The following is an 18256-nucleotide window of genomic DNA, read 5'->3' on the forward strand; positions in this document are numbered from 1 at the left end:
TTGAGTAAAATGAACACTTTAGTTTCATTCTATAACCTACTGACAATTTCTCCCAAATTGGAAATAAAAATATTGTCATTTAGAGCATTTATTTATTCACAGAAAATGGCAACAGGTCAAAATAAAAAAAACAACAAAAAGAATTTGTTGTTTTCAGACCTTGTATAATGCAAAGAAAACAAGTTCATATTCATTTTAAAACAACACAACACTACTTTTTAAACTTTTTTATGAAGAGTTTAGAAATCAACAATGGTGGAATAATCCCAATTTTTAATCGCAGCAGTGTTTTTTTAAATTTATTTATAATCTTTCTTCCTCATTAAATATGCTTTGGTTCAGGTGATCAGCTAAGTAGAGTGAGGTGCGCTTGTGTTGGAGTTCAATAGACACTGGGATCCATGGCTGCCATATGTAGAAAAGATGATTTAAAGGGATAGTTCGACATTTTGGCAAATTGGTCCATTGCCATAATCGCTATAGTCATAGCAGTAGGTTCGTTACCTTTATTTGTCGGTGTAAGCTGTTTTTAGAACGGTGGAGCGGAGCAGCAATTTCTTGGGTTCCCTCATCAAACTCATCAAATACAAAATCCCCAAACTCCAAAACGCCCTGGTGGACAAGTTGTGACCTGCACATTCACCACGCTATGAGATAATAATGGAACGTTACGAAACGGAGCCGTTTTCGAGGTAAATACAGAGACTGCTTGCTGAAAAACTGTCCCTGAATGCAACGCGCATCAGCGGTTTTGCATGAATTTACCTCTAAAACAACTCTGTCTGGTAACGTTCTTATTCGTAGTTATTATCTCATAGTGTGGTGAATGTGCAGCTCACAACTTGTCCACGACAGCCTTTTGGAGTTGTTGGATTGTGTATTTGATGAGTTTGATGAGGGAAACCAAGAAATTCCCTTAGCCTCCATAGCAAAGCCCTGAGCAGCTCGCCACTCCGCTCCGCCGTTCTAAAAATAGCTTGCACCGACAATTAAAGGTAACGAACCTACTGCTAAGACTATAGGGATTATGGCAATGAGCCAATTTGCCAAAATGTTGAACTTTCCCCTTACGAACATTTTGGAGTGGTCTCTTTATTTTTTCCAGAGCTATATAGTATATATATATATATATATATATATATATATATATATCATAAATAATGAGATTAATTGTGAAGAATGTCCCTCTGTCCCTCACTGATCTGGTGTTGGTTACTCTACCTGTGTTGCAGCGCTGGGCCCACCTGACCACCCCGGTGTGGGGGGCCCATCACCTGGAGTACATGGCCCCAGACATCAAGTCCCTGACCTCGCTGTCTCCTGGCACGGACGACAACAAGGTCATCATCTTTGAGAGCGTCATGTAGGCTGTGCTCCACCAATCACAGTGCTCCATCTCCATCCATCCCACCCAAGGACAAGATCGCCAACACCAACACCAACACCTCACCACCACGACCTCCACCTCCAGGTTTCACCTTCAGCCACCACCAGGCCTCTCAGCAGACTGTACGGTTGACCAGCCAAACCCGGAACGGACCCATCAGTCTGTCTCCTCGGAGTAACTGATTGATGATTGGTTGGTTTCCATCACCAGGCAGAACAACTCTGCAGAGTTTCTTCAAACCTGGAAAGAAGTGAAGGCAGAATGGAATGAAGAAGCTCCTTCAGGAGGTTTTACAAATATTTTCTTTTTACTCCCAAATTACACCAAAAACATGTGTTAGAAAACCAGCAGATGTCTGGTCTTGTTCTTTAACTGTGAAGGGCTGTGATTCCTCTGGTTCTCACTGAAGAAAAATATCTCCTTGACCCTGGAGGAGCTGAAGAGGAAGATAGGAAAGATCTTCTTCCTGTTGGAGTCGCACTGTGTTCATCCACCTTAGATTTAAAGGTTTCGATGCAATCTTGTCTTGGGGTGGGAGGGCTGGACATGCAAACACACACAAACCTGACAGATGGCCTTCTCACTCACACACACACACACACACACACACACACACACACACACGCACACGCACACACACGCACACACACAAACACACACATACAAACACACACACACACTCCACCTGTCAATGTTATATCTTATCCTGGAGGTGATGCACCTTTTTCTATTCAGATGCAGTTTTTGCAAAATCTAAACTTCTCTCTGGAAAATTTAAATCCCTCTGTGTGTGTGTGTGCGTGTGTGTGTGTGTCTGTGTGTGTGAAGGCCGTACATTAAGACAGAATTGTAGACAGACAGACTGACTGACCCCCAGAAAATTACCAAGAGGTTGCTTGCGTCGTAACAGGAATTGAAAGTGACTTCAGTCAAACCAAAGGGGAAAGAACCTTCCTGTACCAAGAACTTCAAGTTTAGTTTGGAGGACATTAGTGAAAGCAAAAGCAACACAAAAACTATTAAGATTTCAAAGTTTCAAAGTCTTCTGCTACACTGATGCGGCTTTTCTTAGAAATTGGCAACAAGACTGAAGTAAAAAAAGAAAAACAATTCCTGTAACGGGGCAACCAGCGGTCCGTGAATGCACCATGCTGCCAAGGAAGCCAAACTGAGCTCAGTGAGCTCTGAAGGCATCATCAGACTGTCCTACTTCTGAAGCCTTTGTGAGCACTTTATGTGACACTCTGATTGCTGAAGCCTGTTTTCAGACCCAGACCCCAAACTCCCCATCAGGACTGAAGTCTCCGTCGGACTGAAGCCGTCTCCCCGACTCTTGCGGTCTGTCGGCGCGGCTCGTTTCTGTGCAGTTCTCAAGATAAATACTGTGAATCACCAGCTCTCTACTACTGATCCCAGAACAGTCCTGTCTCCTGGGCAGCATGTGGTCCTCGGACCGCCGACTTCCGATCTGTTTTCCACATTCACACTAAAGGCTTGATTCACTCAGGCAGCAATAGATCTGATGCTAGGAGGAAGGTTCCAGTGAGACTCTAGTCCCAGACATGTTTTAATAAGCTCACTCTCACTTTCATTCAAATCCAAACAGTAGAGCTGATCCATCACTGAGGATGTTCACTTCACTTGAACCCCAACTTCCTTATTGTCCGATGCTTTGGACTACAAACCCATCTCACCCATCAAAGCCTGAACTTTCAAATCACCAAGAGCTCACAAATTTAACTTAATAAAGGCAAATTTGATTATTGATTAAATGGTTTTTGAATTCGCCCACATTCACAATGTTTTCTACACAATTTCCTATCAATGATGGTTGATTGATCGACTTCCCATCGGGCCGTTGCTTGCAGCTCTACATGGCATGGTTTTCCTCAGCTGATGGACGACCTCAGCTATCAGCAGTACCTGACACATTCCAGTCATCCCACTGACAAACCACAGACTGACCCATTAAATCCAGTCTGATCCAAAACCCAAACCCTGACAAAGGAAAACATCAGACAAATATCTGAGACTGAATTCTCACTGGATCTGACCTTTAAGCCCTTCATATTCTGGATCTGACCTCCTCATGAGGAAGTTCAGGTCAGAGGTTTCAGGCTTCGTTCTGCGTCCCCACCCCGGGTCGACTGAAGTGCCAAATGGAACGATGGCCCTACAAGGGGCTGATCCCAGACCAGCTGCCAATATCAACCTGCTCACTCCTCACTGCCTCGTCTTGTCGATCTCATTAACGCTGTTGCTCCTCCCACCAGACATCACGCTCTCCTCAGGAACGGCTGACGGTTCCCTTCTTAATGAAACCAGATCTCATCATTAACTGAGTAACTGGCCCAAACCCAAGACCTTCAGGTGGATCTGATCCGCTTTGCTCTGACAGTTCTGAAGTAAAACACACAACAAAACATCCTGGCGCTAACACATAATACGTGTCAAATATAAAACCTGAACTTTTAAACTTTTAAACTTCCTTGTCCATGGATCTGAGCCACTTTCATATTCATATTCAGACGTTTAACTCACTTCACTCCTTAGTCCGCAGAACGGGACCTTCACCAGACACTATCGTGTCTGTTAGCAGCCTCAGAACATGACTCATTGTAATTGCACAGCTGGTGGATGGAGGTTTACCTGTCCTCAGATCAGCTGTTGGGGAGATGAGAGCTGGAGGACTCAGTGTGATGCCAAGCGTTGCCTTACATCGTTGTCTTAACTCTAGAGCCCGTACGGTTGACTAGCCAAACCCAGAGCCATACAGGACGTCCTGTGTACGGCTCTGGTTTACATCCCACCAATCAGCAGTCTGCGGGGGCGTGTCTACAACTCTGTCTCCTAGCAACCACTCACCGTCCACCTGTCACGGGGAAACATAATGATTCGAATGTAAGATATATTAAACTACATACATTTGCACATTGTTGTAAAATAATGTTGCTAGCACTTTGAAAAAAAGAATGGTGTTAGAGATCGTGTTTTGTTTTACATATTGTAAAATGAATCAGAGATTTATTTTGTGGAGGCTTTTATTTTGCTGATACATACAGTATGACAAATATATATATATTGAATATCTTTGTGTGTTATCTATATTTGATGCAGTATGGAAATGTGATGGTGATGATGATGATGATGACAATGATGATGATTGTTCACGTTCAGTTGGAGATGGCGAGCGACAAGCTGCACCGAACCATGCCGGCTGCGACCAAGTCAAGCTTTAGGCTACCTCACTTCTCATTCAGACTTTCAGAATAAAACTTCTTTTAGCTTTTTATGCAAATATTATGTCAGCGATGTCAGCGGCAGCGGAGGTTGCGGTTTGCGAGCAGAAGGGGATTGTGGGAGAGTGTTTCTGGAAACATTTCCCACCTTGACTCTGCTTCATGTTGCAGCTTTAAAGGTTCTTAAGCATCAGTGAAAATTTGACCAACTACAGGAAACAATACAAACTACAATATTTGGCAGTGACTGCTTAAAAACTAAAAGAAAGTAACAAAACTAAAACTGTAAAATAAGAGCTAGAATGTGTCACGTTTTTGTGGCTTTTTTTGCGATATAAATTAAAATGCATTGGTGCAGTGAGGCCTTTAAACGTCGTCTGACCGGCTAACGTGAACAAACAGCAAGGGGCGTGGCTTTTATTATGGCGGGTTTGCTGCGATGCAGTGATATTAAGGCTGGCAAGGCTTTGTGTGGCTCTGAACACACTATGAAAGGGAATTTTCTTTTTCTTTCTAATTCTCAAAGTGCTCAACTGTTTGAGAGTTTTAGCTTCAAGATGATTTTAGCTTCTTCTTTTTTTTCTTTCCTCTGTGTGTTTTAAAGAATATCAGTATTTTTCCCTCAGACCCCCCACGGCTCAGATTCTCACTTTATTATCATCTCCACGAAAAAAGGAACAACTAATCTGTTCGTCTGATTTATCAGAGTTAATTTGCACATGATGGTGAATTAAGTTGAACTGGTGTTTAACGGTGAAGACAACAATCTGCTGTTTGTGTCTGTGTGTCTGAGAAGTGACACAGAGACACAACAAACCAGTGTCCACCATCTGAACAGAAACACAGTACTACAAGTACAGCTACCTCAGTAAGGTGAGCTGGGCAGATTGACACGTAGCAGAAAAACTCACTACATATCCCAGCAGTCAATGGGAGCTTCCAGACACCAGACAAATCCAGACACTAAACAACTCCTTGATGGTGTAAATTAATTTACATGGGCTAAAAAGTCCAATAATCTTTGAACCAATCAGTCGTTGTCCCAATCAGAGGCCATTCAAGTTTTAAATCTGACTCTGGAACAGTTCTACTGTCAGCTGTCCAAATAATAAAATCCAATAATGTCAATATAATATTTGCCCAGCAGCTGATCACTCCTCTCAAAGTGTTTGGATTTTATGTTTAGACTACAAAAGTAATCAGATTGAAAAATCTCTTCTAACATTGTTAGTTTTCAAAGAACCATTAATGTGATAAACTAAAAATCAGACTAATGAATAATGAAACCCTGGTTAGCTGCAGGGGAGCGGATGTGGCTGAGATGGGCTGCAGATCACTGATGTTTCCTGTTATCTCACTAATGGAACTAACCTGAGGCAGTATTTTATAGAAATGATAAAACTGACATTTTAAACATGGAATCTTTTTTTTTTTTTTTTTTTTTTTAAGTGATGTTGTAACATTAACTGTTTTTTAAATGTTCATGTCTGGTTTCTGGACGGGAGCCTGGGAGGGTCAGAGGGTGAAAAAAAAAAAAAAAGATGAAAAAAAAAAAATCTGCAGCCATTTAACACAAAAGAAAATATGAAAAAAAAAACAACTTGAAGAAATGAATGTGTACATTACCAAACTCTGATGTTGTTTCATGTCATTTTGTCTTTGTGCTCTTCTGCCAAAAAAAAAAAACATGTTGAGACAGTATCTTTGATCCAAACTGTGACGTCTGAAGGACACTGAGCAGAAAATCACATTTAACCTACAAAAAAAAGGGAAAGAAACAAAAAAGACTGATGCTGTGAACCATGGATGTATTAGAGGAACTGGTTGGGACCTTTGACACATAAAAATCTCTTTTCTAAGACCGAAGAATGTTTAAAACTTGACAGTGACAGTCATAATAGAACCAACAGTATTAGAGACGTGTCCTTTAGGATGGAGGTCAAAGGCGAAAGAGACTTTTGGGCTGTTTTAGCTGCAGTACCAAAAGTGGCCACTAGGTCTTCTTACATCCATGGTGTGACGTGAACATGCTATGCAAAGAATCGGGCTTCAGTCTGCGTGTTTTCAGATGAGCGGTCAGACGTTCAGACTCTGACAGAAACACCTCAACGCACCATTTGGCTCAGGGTTTGGCTGCACTGAGGATGGACTTTTAGAAGGTTTTCAAACTGGTTTTAGGGAAACGTAATGTTATCTGACAGTTAAATGACAAAAAGAATAAAAGAGTAAAGAATTCATTCTGGTGGTTGGGCCAACATTTCATCAGGTATCCTCAGTGTTCATAAAATCTGTGCTACAGGTGGAAAAACACTTCGATTCTCCGAACCTGAAAGTGTAAAAACAAACAGAGTCTGTTTGTTCTGACCGTCCTCTGCAGGAGAGGATAATCGATACTGTCAAACTAAATTCACCGTCAGCGGGTATCCCTCAGTGGAGAGTGTCTACTTCCCAAAAAAACATCTCAACCCTGGTTCCCAAAAAAACCTCCTGCTGCTCCCAGACCAGCACAGAGTGGAGAGGGTTTTTTTTCTCTCTCTAAAAATCAGCTTCATTTTACTGTAGATAACTTTTTAGATCATTTTAGAAAAGAATCGTCAATGATTTCTAATGTTTTTTGTTTTTCTTTCTTACGACCAGATGAACAGAGAAGAAGACACAGAAGGAAACAAAGAAAAGATTATTTCTTTTTGTTTCATTTGAGTTTTCTGGCTTTGACACAACCCAAACCTTTTATCAGTTAATTCACTCACTCACCTTGACCATTTTTGGGAAGCTGATGCTGTACTAGTGGAACCAGCAGGGGGCGCTCTCCTCCGACGGGAATCCCGTTATGTTTGGGCTGGAAACAGAGAGCGAGCGGCCTGAGGCTTTAATGTACAGCGCTGATAACAAAAAAAGTTAAAACCACGTGTTAACTAAATTACATCTGTTTGTGTTTAGCTAAAATAAGAAAAAAATTAAATCAGGGTGAAATAAAACTCTCACAAGCTTCTGATAACTAGTTTAACGTGTGATGTTGGCATTCAGTAGTTTTTAACCCCCACTCTTGTTGACTGTTGAAAAACCATCGTATTGAATAACAACTATAAATATCTATACATGTCATCGAGGTGTTTGCTGCTGACAAACTTAAATCTATACTGCTGCATTACCAAGTGATCTAATTTAGTTTGCAGTATAAATATAAGTATAGGTTTTCACTAATGTTGAGTGTCTGCACCTTTTCATGTTGGACGAGGCGACAGCATTAAAACTTTTAACTAGGAAGTTCTCAGAGACAATATTTTTCTAACAGAGATCTTGTCAGAAAATGTGTCTAAAATCTATTTTTGCTGGAACTAAACAAGAATGACTCTTTAGATTTAGATTATTTCTAAATCATGACATCATGAGTATAAAATCCATATGAATCAGAAAAGTTGTTATTAATTCAGAACTTCATTTAGAATCCACGTGTTGTTAGGTTTTCCTCATTATCACACTGTGTTAGTTGTCTGAATATCTAACAGGTCAGATTTGTGTTAGTTTTATTCGCAGATTTACATCCACTTCCTTCTTGTTCAGAACAATAACTGATGTTTCATCTACACATCTTCTCAGTTTGCTGCTGAGACCAAATAGAATTTGTGATTCTTTGTTGTACTGTTTTACAAATGTTGAGGCTGAAAGCCGTGTCTGTGTTTCCCGCCCAAACTGAGCCACATGGTGACCTCATTCATCCCGGTGTCGGTCATTTTATTGTAACTGTCTCTTTGACTTCCTGTATACCGCAGTCTTCCATCCATAACTGTAGATTAGACAATCGATTAGGTGATAAGTAGCTTAATGAACTAGTAGCTGTGTTAACAGTAGTAGAGACACTCTGGGCTCCACGTTAACGAGTCGTCGGCCAAAGACTCAGCTGAGTTCATAATGAGAGAGTTAACTCCGAGCCCTGATGATGTCACCTGTGTTTCATTGACCTTGGACCCCTGTGGGGGTCTCCATGCTGTAAACCACTGTGATCACTGTGCTCGTTCACCAACGACTAAACCAATGGCAATAAAACCAGCGTCATGACAAATGCTCTGTCTCTGTGGTTTCTGGGTTGTTTGGGACACAGTGGGGAGAACTTGTTTATTGTTGGATGTTAATGAGCCTCTAGCGTGCTTCACACTAACACACATATTTGTATGATGGGCAATCACAACATCAGAATTTCACCACACAAGTTCGGCCAACAGAAAGCATGATATTAGAGCAACTGTGGCTACAGACGTAGCTTACCACCACCACCGGTGTGAATGTGGTATGAATGAATAATGGTCTCTGAAAAGCTGACATTAGTAAGCCATTATTACTCAGTCTCTCCATCACAAAATTAACATCAAAATCACCTCTTCCACCAAGACCAAGACCACAAGAAACCAGGACATGTGTTGTCTCTACACACAATTAGCTAGCTCCTACTCTGAACTTTGACTGCACTTGTTCACTGGTCACTTGATGGATGTAGCCTAGTAGCTACTTACACCAACGTTTCCCACTGCACTGAAGCTTTATGTGGTATGGCAATACCAGACTGTCAGAGAGGAAGGCTCTGCAAAGAGTCATAAAGACTGCAGAAAAGATTATAGGGACTGAACTTCCATCCATGAACTCCATCTACACACTGCGCTGTCAAAAGCGAGCAGAGAGGATCATCAAAGACACACAACACCCAGCTCACTTCCTGCTCAAACATAAACACTGCACATACAACTTCAGACACAAACGACCAGAGAGCATCATCACACACACATCACGCTTTTTCAATAGCTTCTACCCAGCTACAGTCAGACTCCTAGCAAACACAAAATAACCCGGGCACATGGCAACACAACACTCACCTACCTCAGTAGCACTTGGCACTTTTTACACCTAATTTATTTTTACACTTTATTTATATACACATATAGATTTCTGGTCCTTTTAGAGAATGTTATGCCCTTGTCCTTCTTTTTAATTCCAGGTTCGAGCCTTTTTAAAGTGTTTTTCTTGTCTTGTCTTGTATGTCCTTGTGTTTTTCCACCTGACTTGGAACAACTGCACAGAAGTTCCTGTGTGTGTATGCACAAATGGCAAAAACAGTTTTTGACCATTGACCTATTTGATGAGTTTGATGAGGGAAACCAAGAAATCCCATTAGCCTCCGTAGCATAGCTCTGAGCAGCTCGCTGCTCGGCTCTGCGGTTCTAAAAAAAACTTGCACCGACAAATAAAGGTAACGAACCAACTGCTAGTGATTATGGCAATGGGCCAATTTGCCAAAAATGTTGAACTGTCCCTTTAATTAAACAGCTTTGGAGTAATTGTGATGGTTTAGTAAATGGCTTAACTTGTTATGAGAGAGAATGGCGGCTCTCTGCCTTCCACGTGCGTGTCACTTTATTTCTTGGCTGAAAAACAACTTTGCAAGATCATCGCTGCCGCCCGGTGTCCCAGCTCTCGTCTCTGTGGCACCACAACACAAACATTTCGTAATCTCTAGTTTATGACGGATGAAACTACACGAATACACACATTGCAACATCATGATAAATAACGTTATCTACCGCTCTATTGACTGATTACTAGCTGGCTTCGTTGTAAACAAATGCACATGGCCGAGAGGAGGGTTAGCAAAACAGCGGAAAAGCTACATAGTTCCTCTTCAAAGGTCAATGAATGTTCCCAACATTCTGTATGATGTATATTAAAGTTGACACTGAAGGTTGTCACACAACTGGATTAACATCTGTTTGAAAGGAAGAGGACACATCATGCCTCTGACTGCTGAACAACAGCAGCATGCTTAACATGCTGTAGTGAGGCTTTTTATAGTTGAGTGTGAACAAGGCAACACAACCAGAGAGAGGTTTCTTAGCAGCAGTACAGCAAAAAAAAAAAAAAATGCTGTAGGTGGGACCAGACCATTGGCTGTCAGGGGAAATTATTAAAAAAAATATTAAAAGATCATTTCTCTACCACGACACAGGCCCATTGTTGTGGACATGATATGTCTTGATGGAGCCTCTTTGACTTTGGCACAAGCTCTCACCTGGGCTCAAAGGTCAAGGTCACAAATGTGATTTTGACCTTGTGAATGCAATATCTTGTGAATGCAAAAAGTGATTTGGCATCCAACCATGCGGCAGTAATTCTAGCTGGACTGCTGCAGGGGTAGCGAGCACATGCTGGTCCCTCATGCCACAAAGGTTCCTCGATGTAATCGAACTGGAACCGCCGTGGTCACATGATTCCGGTCTTGCACCTCTCTGGAAAGGTTTCACACTGACTCTGTGAAACATGACAGTGGTTCAGACGAGGCCGGTCCAGACACTGACCCATGAGTTTCTGCTAAAGTCTGAGGAGCCCTGACATGATGGTGTTTGTGTGTTTTCTGGCCGCTCCCTGCAGATTGAACACCTTTAAAACAGTCTGAGCTTCCAAGAAGTAGAAGACAGAAATACTGGGGGCTTAAAAAGAGACCTTCTCCTGTCAGCGGTTTTAGACACAAGGCGCTCGGGTCGGCTGTGAAAGCTGATCTGATGAGATGGTGCGGGGGGTCCACAGTGCGGCTCAAACCGGTTTCCAGAGCTGAATGGACGTTTAGACCAACAGCTGCCTTATTAAGACCGAGAGGAGGAGAAGGGGAAGACGCTATGTTTAGACACTACTGCCAATGACTTATGTCAGTGTTTCACTTCACGTGTTCAAGCTACAAAAGAGGAAATTTAGGCTCCAGAACCTTCACCTCAGCTGTTTGAATGACCTGAAGTAGTTATAATAGTTATAATAAAGAGTATTGAACAATAGTTCAGTTTGAGCTCATCTTGTGTTACAAACTAAAAGAGTCCCCTCCATTTTTGTCTCTCTGTCTCATCTTGGGGTCAGTCTGAATTCACAGGGACATGAGGCTCGGTGGTAGCAATCAGCTGGTCCACTGAGGCCTAGGGACAGGAAGTTAAACGTCCTTAAACTGTGACCAAATTCAGTTTAAGAAATCAGAGAGAAACACTGAGCTAACATTCATCAGCTGGTGGACACATTTCCTAACAGAAAGTGTTGGTGATTGAAACAGAGACTCTACATCAGACTGTTCACTTTTTCAAATCTGATATTCAAGTGTTTTATTTTTACTACCTACACTTTGAAGATCTTCAGTTTCACAATTTTTTTTTTCATTTCATAGTTGGCACGAATAGAAACTTAAAATATAGAGACGGACTATTACTGTGGTTGTTCATTTTGTATTCATTTTGATCTATGGAATTAAAAAAATAAAACAATTTTCTGCCATTTTTTAATTAAACTCTCAAGTGAAGACGACGGAAGAATCAATCAAACATGTAAAGGTATGAAAAGAACCTCACTATTGAAAATTGGCAAACATAATAAATTCAATTGAGCTGTTTGTTGGTCTGAGATAAATTTACATTTTTATGCAAATAAACATGTAACAAGGGTCTACAACAGGCTCACATGCAGAAGTATTACTTTTTCAGTGTGATTATTTTATTTTATTTCATTTGATTCATCTGACAAGTGAACTTCAACTTCCACACATCTCGGTATAACCTAACACTTCTGAAGTGCATTATCCGATGATATTACTTAAGCTGTAACAATCATCGAGAGGTTTCTCATAACACGAGGATCTCATTCATTTGGGGACGTCTGATCATTAAATCATGATCATGAGAGAAGAGTTTCCAGCTGCTCTCAGTTTCTGTAGATTTTGTTTTTTTTCTTTTCTTGATGGCATCTTTCCCATTGATATCATTCATTAAAACTCTCATCTTAAAACCAGGTGACATCCCTGTAAACGGCAAAACTGTCACCACCACGAGGATTTTCATCAACATATATGACAATAAAATAGAGACTTTAAAAAATTACTTTTGTTATGGAGGACAAAGAATGCCTAAATATTGATGTGATGTACCACAGAAGACAAGACATCTGCTTTTGTCTTTTTATTGAACGTCACAACTAAGATTAAACCTTGAAAACATTAAACCACATGCAGTTGTCAGTTGACATGCACAGACCTGAACCTGTACAGATTAAAGGTGATGAAACAGTGAAACGAGTTCTCAGTGAATCACGACCTTTAAACGACGACGTTCCCACTCTACATTTCTTTAAAGCTGGAACTCAATAAAAGCAGAAAACAAGGCAGAAATCACATGATCAAACTTAAAATACAAAAAAAAGTGGGTAGTGAGTGTACATTCAGCATCAACAAACCCAATGCAAACATAACAGAGACAGATAAAGGGAATGACTTCTTGTCTGAGGACCAACATGAGCTTGACAGTTCAGATTTTTCAATGAGAACAGAGCAAAGCTCGTTTAAGTCTAAGTCACAAGAAAGTTTCGTAAGACAAACTAAACCTGTTACTCTGATGAAAAAAGTTTCGTCACAAACTGAATGGTGTTCAATCAGTGCCAGTATATATATATAAAAAAAACAGAGTGAACCCTTCAGTGGGCTCTTTTACATCCAGCAGTTCTTTTTGGAGCGGCGGTATTTTAAATGTTACACATTATCCCCTTCATTTAGTACCTCCTCTTTTATTATTGGAATTTTAGCCTCATATTGGATCAGGTTTGCTTCAGGAATTAGAGAGTTACTGTCCTAAACTTATGGAAATACAGTTATCCAATCAGATTTCTCTTGTTCCCTAACCCCTGCATTAACAAACACACACACATATGACCCAATCAAATCTGTTGGTGTGAGTGAAGCCTCAGGAAGACCTCAGTGGGAATTTCTCTTTCTGATCCGTTTTTTTTTTGCAGCGCAGTCTGCTCATCTTTCTTTTCCTTGAATCAGTGAAGCTGGTGCCAGTGATCCCATCAACATGCCAGAGAATCTGGACTATGTAAACCCAATATCACCTTTGAATTCGGCATCGGCAGCCGCCTCGTAATTCTACTGTGCTACAGCGCTGCACATTCACAAACTGAGAGGGAACCTGGGAGGGGATTTGGGGCAGTTGTGCTCTTTGGCCTGGTTTTAATCCACCTGTTCATCAGGAGAGAACAAGAGGGAGAACATTATCAAATATGACAGTTTTCATTTTATTTCACAGGATGAAACACAACAGGCCAGCAAAGAACTGAACCTTTTCACTGTCAACAAGTTTGGCCCTACATTTGAACTTGCAGATTTACCCATTTATTGTCTACAGTATTTAACAGATGTGATGAACAAACAGCTCGTGGACCTTTTTCTACATTAACCCAATACACCTGTTGAATCCTCCTGTTTACACCAAAATATCACATGTACTACATCGTAAACCAACAACACTGAGGCTTTCAGACTGAAATATCGACTCTCCAGAAAACACTGAAGTGTTTTGAGCAGCAACAGATTCTCACATTTGTGCCAAACGTTGCTGACTGCTGGAAATATGCAGTGAGGATGGTTTCAGATTGACGAGGGTCAGAAAACAGCCGCACATGCAAGGAGAGTGTGAAGAAAGATCTCAGTCTGAAAGCCACAAAACAACCGTCAAGTGAAAGAGATAAAACTCTGCTGTCCCCCTTTGAACAGAAATAGAGGTGGGAGCAGAGAAGAGAAAAGAAAAGAGAGATGGCTCTAACGAGGACACAGCTAATGAAACCCACCATGTTTATCGCCAGGCAACAAAGACAGAAACAACAAAGCTAGGAGTTTCCTCTGGTCCCAGTTTCTGCTCCAATCATGTGGTGAATAATGATCTGCAGATGTCACATGACTGTAAAAATCACTTCAGGGTCTCAAAGTGAACTGGAGCAGAGACAAAAACCAGAGACTGTACCTCAAACCTCCTCCGTTGTGTCACTGTTTAGACCGTTTTAAATGGATTATTGATCAAACTTGGAGCAGAAAACGTAACAGAAGGACACAAGATGTTTTGTTTTTGCTCTGTGAGTCACTTAGTAAAGTAAAACCAGGTCCAAACACTCAGAAAACTTCACAACTGTCGCTTTGAATCGACAATATAGGGAATTATAATGGAATGGAGAAATTTACAACCTGAGATTCACCCAGTGATTTTTGTAGCATTATTTTACTCTCAAAATACAGTGAGAGAGAGAGAAAGAGAGAGAGGGAGAGGGGCTGTTGGAGCGCTCCTCTCAGTGCAGGAGGACGGCTGGTTCTTATTATGGAATGAAACTTAAACATGATTTAAGTTCAGGTCGTTTCAGGGTACAGGAATGTTCAGATCAAATTTTATGACGGCAAAAATCCTTCAACTGAGTTCAGCTGTTTAAACGTTGTACAAAAAGAACTTTGACTCAAAGTGGAAGAAAAGTGAAAAAGAAACAAAAACTTGGGGAAAAAAAACAAAAAAAAACAGTATCAGCCTCGTGATAAAGCAGAGTCAGTCTAATGAACAATCACAGTCCACCGATGTCAGCCGACCCTGGAGGAAGTGTCACCGTGCCGCTGAGCTGGATGTGGAGGTGGGTACAGACGCTGCAGACCGTTGACGAGGATGAAGATGAAGATGACAGAAGCTTGGAACCGTCTTTCTCAGTCTGATTTCTTGTCGCTGGTCGCCTGCAGACAAAGAGCAGGGCGGCAAAAACATACAGACAGGGAAGGAGATGTAATTAGTAACAGGTTTAAAAATAAAGCATCTAAGAACTAGATTGATCTGAAAGTTATGTCACAAAATAAAATGATTGTAAGTGTAAGAAATTTTGGCAGCGGACTGGCTGAGACATCTGAGAAAGTCAAACTGGTCAATTTTGAAGATCAGAAGGCAAGACAAGGCAATTTTATTTGTATAGTTTTTCATCAGCATGTTAATTCAAGTACAAAGCTCCAACTGATTGGAATAATCTACCTTCCTTTTTGAAGTCCATCACCTCTTTTTTTTTTTTTTTTAATTTTTAGATCAAATTAATTTTCCCACATAACAAGCTGTGTACTTGTGTTTTATTTATGATCTTATTCAAGGCTGCAGTAGTATTCTGTTGCTCCTGATGTTGTATTTTTATGGGGACATGCGTATGTGTAGTTGTATGTGTGTGTATGTGAGCACTCACATGCATATGTATGCAACTGTACATATATGTATACATACACACACATATACATATACATATACATATATAGAGCTTGTGATAGAGTGGGTGGGGCATGGGGGCTGTGGAAGTGGGAGAGCAGTGTGTTTTGTGTCTGTTGTGTATTATTGTAATGTGTGCTTTGTGTTATTTTTTGTACTGTGTGTTTTATGTTATTTTTTGTATCTGTGTTATATCCCCTTGAAAACAAGATGCTGCATCTCAAGGGGCTATCCTAAATAAATTGAAATTGAAATGATGTCATTAACACCTCAATTACTAGTGCAATTGTTGAGCGGCACTACAACTAACAGGCTGGTTGCCATGGAGCTTCAGGAATCCAGTTGCATTTTTTCCTCTGTGAACTGGATCCAGATCTGGAGCAGGGACCAGATCCAAAGCCTCAGTCCAAATCCTCTGTGTGTGTGTGTGTGTGTGTGTGTGTGGACCAGCTGCTGTTACACTGATCTCTCACTCTACCGGCTCCCAGTGGTTTGGTTCTGTGTGCTGTGGCCTCCAGCTGGGACTCTGCCTTGCTCAAGGGCAGTTGTTGGAATGACTTCCTGCTTTGGTTTTGGTTCTGACTTGAGTTGAGTGAGTACAGAGTTTGTTTTCTTGGCTGATAATAAATATGGAAACCAGCAGCAGCATCTGTAACATCTGTAACATCTGTTCTTTAACCAACTGCTGCCAACATGGAGCGTTCAGTCCAGCTGAGCTCGTCCCTGCTAGTGTTTGATGTCAGATTGTTACAACCGGTGATTTATGAGCACGAGTAGGAGTGTGTGTACGTGTGTGTCTGTGTGTGTGTGTGTGTGTGTGTGTGTGTGTGTTACCAGCAGCTTGCTATGCTCTTCCAGAAGTCTGTCGTACTCCACCGTCAGGTTCTCCGACTGTTTCTTCATGGCCCGAACGTCACTGTCAGACTTCTGCAGAGCTGAAAGAACAAATGACGCCGGGGTTCAAATAATACACGCTCATCGCTATGGTGATCTGATAGATCTTTCTCATCCTCTCCTTCCTGGAAGTCCAGCTCCCTCCTCTGTGCCCCTCCACGCCCCCCTCCTCACTCCTCATCTTGGTCTCTCTCCTCCTCACCTTTCTTGGCGGTTTCCAGCTCCTCCTTCAGGGTCTTCACCTCCTCCTTCAGGGTCTTGTTCTCCTCCTGCGGTCCTGCTCCCTTCTTCCCGGCCTCCGGCACCTCGATACCGGCATCTCGCAGTTTCTAGCCGGGAAAAAAAAAAGAGCAGAGGCCAGATGAATAAAACACTGTGTAGCCTCATGGGTAAAGCTATGTGTACACACAAAAACCAGAAGTACGCATACACTATTCATCAGGATTATAAATAGGTGTGTGTTTTACTTTATAAATCTCACTCTTGCCTCCTTTCCACTCCCACAGTTCAACATAAATGGAAGAAGATACTCCCTTAGTCCACTGTGACCAACAGCTGCTCTTTGTAACTTGCTTTCTCTCTAGAACACTGGCAGGTCTTGATCTGACTCCGTTAACAGCCTTAAAGGAATACTTCACCCAAAATCAATAGTTCACCAATCATCTACTTACCGTCATGCCAAGGAATGGTTCGGAGAACTTTTGGAGTCATCAAAACTCTTTTGGAGTTCCAGGGGGGGTCTGGCTGGAAACAGATTTTCATATAATGGCGGCAGATAGAGTTCACTTTTGAATCGTCCAAAACGCACACTATGAAACATTCAGATACCTCCATACTGCTCGTCTGTGCTGACTCAAGTGTCGTGAAGCCGTTGTTTGGAAAAAATTAATTTGATCTGTGTTTTTAGCCTTGTTATAGCAGTAGCTCCCCAGTGGCTCTGTTGATGTTTGTGTGCATGCGCGAGATTTGCTGCGAGATGTTGGTTCGTCGTTGTAAAACATGGATGTATGATGTAAACGCAGAAGAACATCTGAAAATCTGTTGCCAGCCGGACCCCCCCTGGAACTCCAAAAGAGTTTTGATGACTCTGAAAGTTCTCCAAACCATTCCTTGGCATGATGGTGAGTAGAAAATTGGTTAATTATTGATTTTGGGTGAAGTATCCCTTTAAGCTAATATACATCATGTTTTGGCACTATACAAACAGAATTAAAGGTACAGTATGTAAGAAATACTGTGCAACTGGCCGTAAAATCCTCTTAATATGTCACAGAGACTCAGGAATAATGTTCATATAACATGATGAACTCACCAAAAACAATAGTACAGCCAGAGTATTCGCATTAAAAATCTTTTTTTGCAGACTGCAAATCATGTTTATGTTTTGAATTTACGTGTTGGCATGTTGCGCCACCTAGCCCTCTCTCCCAGTCACGGCAGCGTCAGTGGCATTTCAGCCTCAGTCTGCTTCCACTGAGCTGCCGCTACGGCTGGGAGAAAAAACAAGATCACTGTGTTTTGAATTTGACTGCAGTAACCGTCTTTGGCCACATTCTTACATATGGCACCTTTAAGGTGAAACTGACAAAAAACCAACACTCTTGATTAAAGCCGAGTCCATTAATTGATCATGGATTGACAGAATAAGAAAAACTATTTTGAAATTT

At 41.4% G+C, this 18256-nt stretch overlaps 2 protein-coding genes across 3 annotated transcripts in view; one reads left to right on the top strand and one right to left on the bottom strand.

The window, feature by feature from the left end:
- slc6a8 (solute carrier family 6 member 8) overlaps window positions 1–1746 on the top strand; it is a 43885-nt gene extending 42139 nt beyond the window's left edge. Inside the window, exons 13-14 of one of the 2 annotated variants that reach the window (XR_015036127.1) lie at window positions 1233–1478; window positions 1521–1746. Coding sequence is in view for 1 of the 2 variants with exons in the window: in XM_085780799.1 (XP_085636925.1) it covers window positions 1233–1367 (135 nt within the window). In the remaining variant the exon portion in view is untranslated. Of the gene's footprint in view, window positions 1–1232 lie in introns of both variants that reach the window. The other variant, XM_085780799.1, reaches the window with a different exon arrangement.
- Window positions 1747–13788: 12042 nt separating this feature from the next.
- Window positions 13789–18256, bottom strand: part of bcap31 (B cell receptor associated protein 31) — a 35764-nt gene continuing 31296 nt past the window's right edge. The window contains exons 6-8 of the mRNA XM_085780800.1: window positions 16792–16918; window positions 16530–16630; window positions 13789–15184 (exon numbers count right to left, since the gene is read on the bottom strand). Coding sequence (XP_085636926.1) covers window positions 15158–15184; window positions 16530–16630; window positions 16792–16918 — 255 coding nt within the window. The 3' untranslated portion in view covers window positions 13789–15157. The remainder of the gene's footprint in view (window positions 15185–16529; window positions 16631–16791; window positions 16919–18256) is intronic.

The sequence above is a fragment of the Trachurus japonicus genome, chromosome 7, assembly GCF_045865225.1.
Source record: "Trachurus japonicus isolate A0001 chromosome 7, Traja_1.0".
NCBI lineage: Eukaryota > Metazoa > Chordata > Actinopteri > Carangiformes > Carangidae > Trachurus > Trachurus japonicus.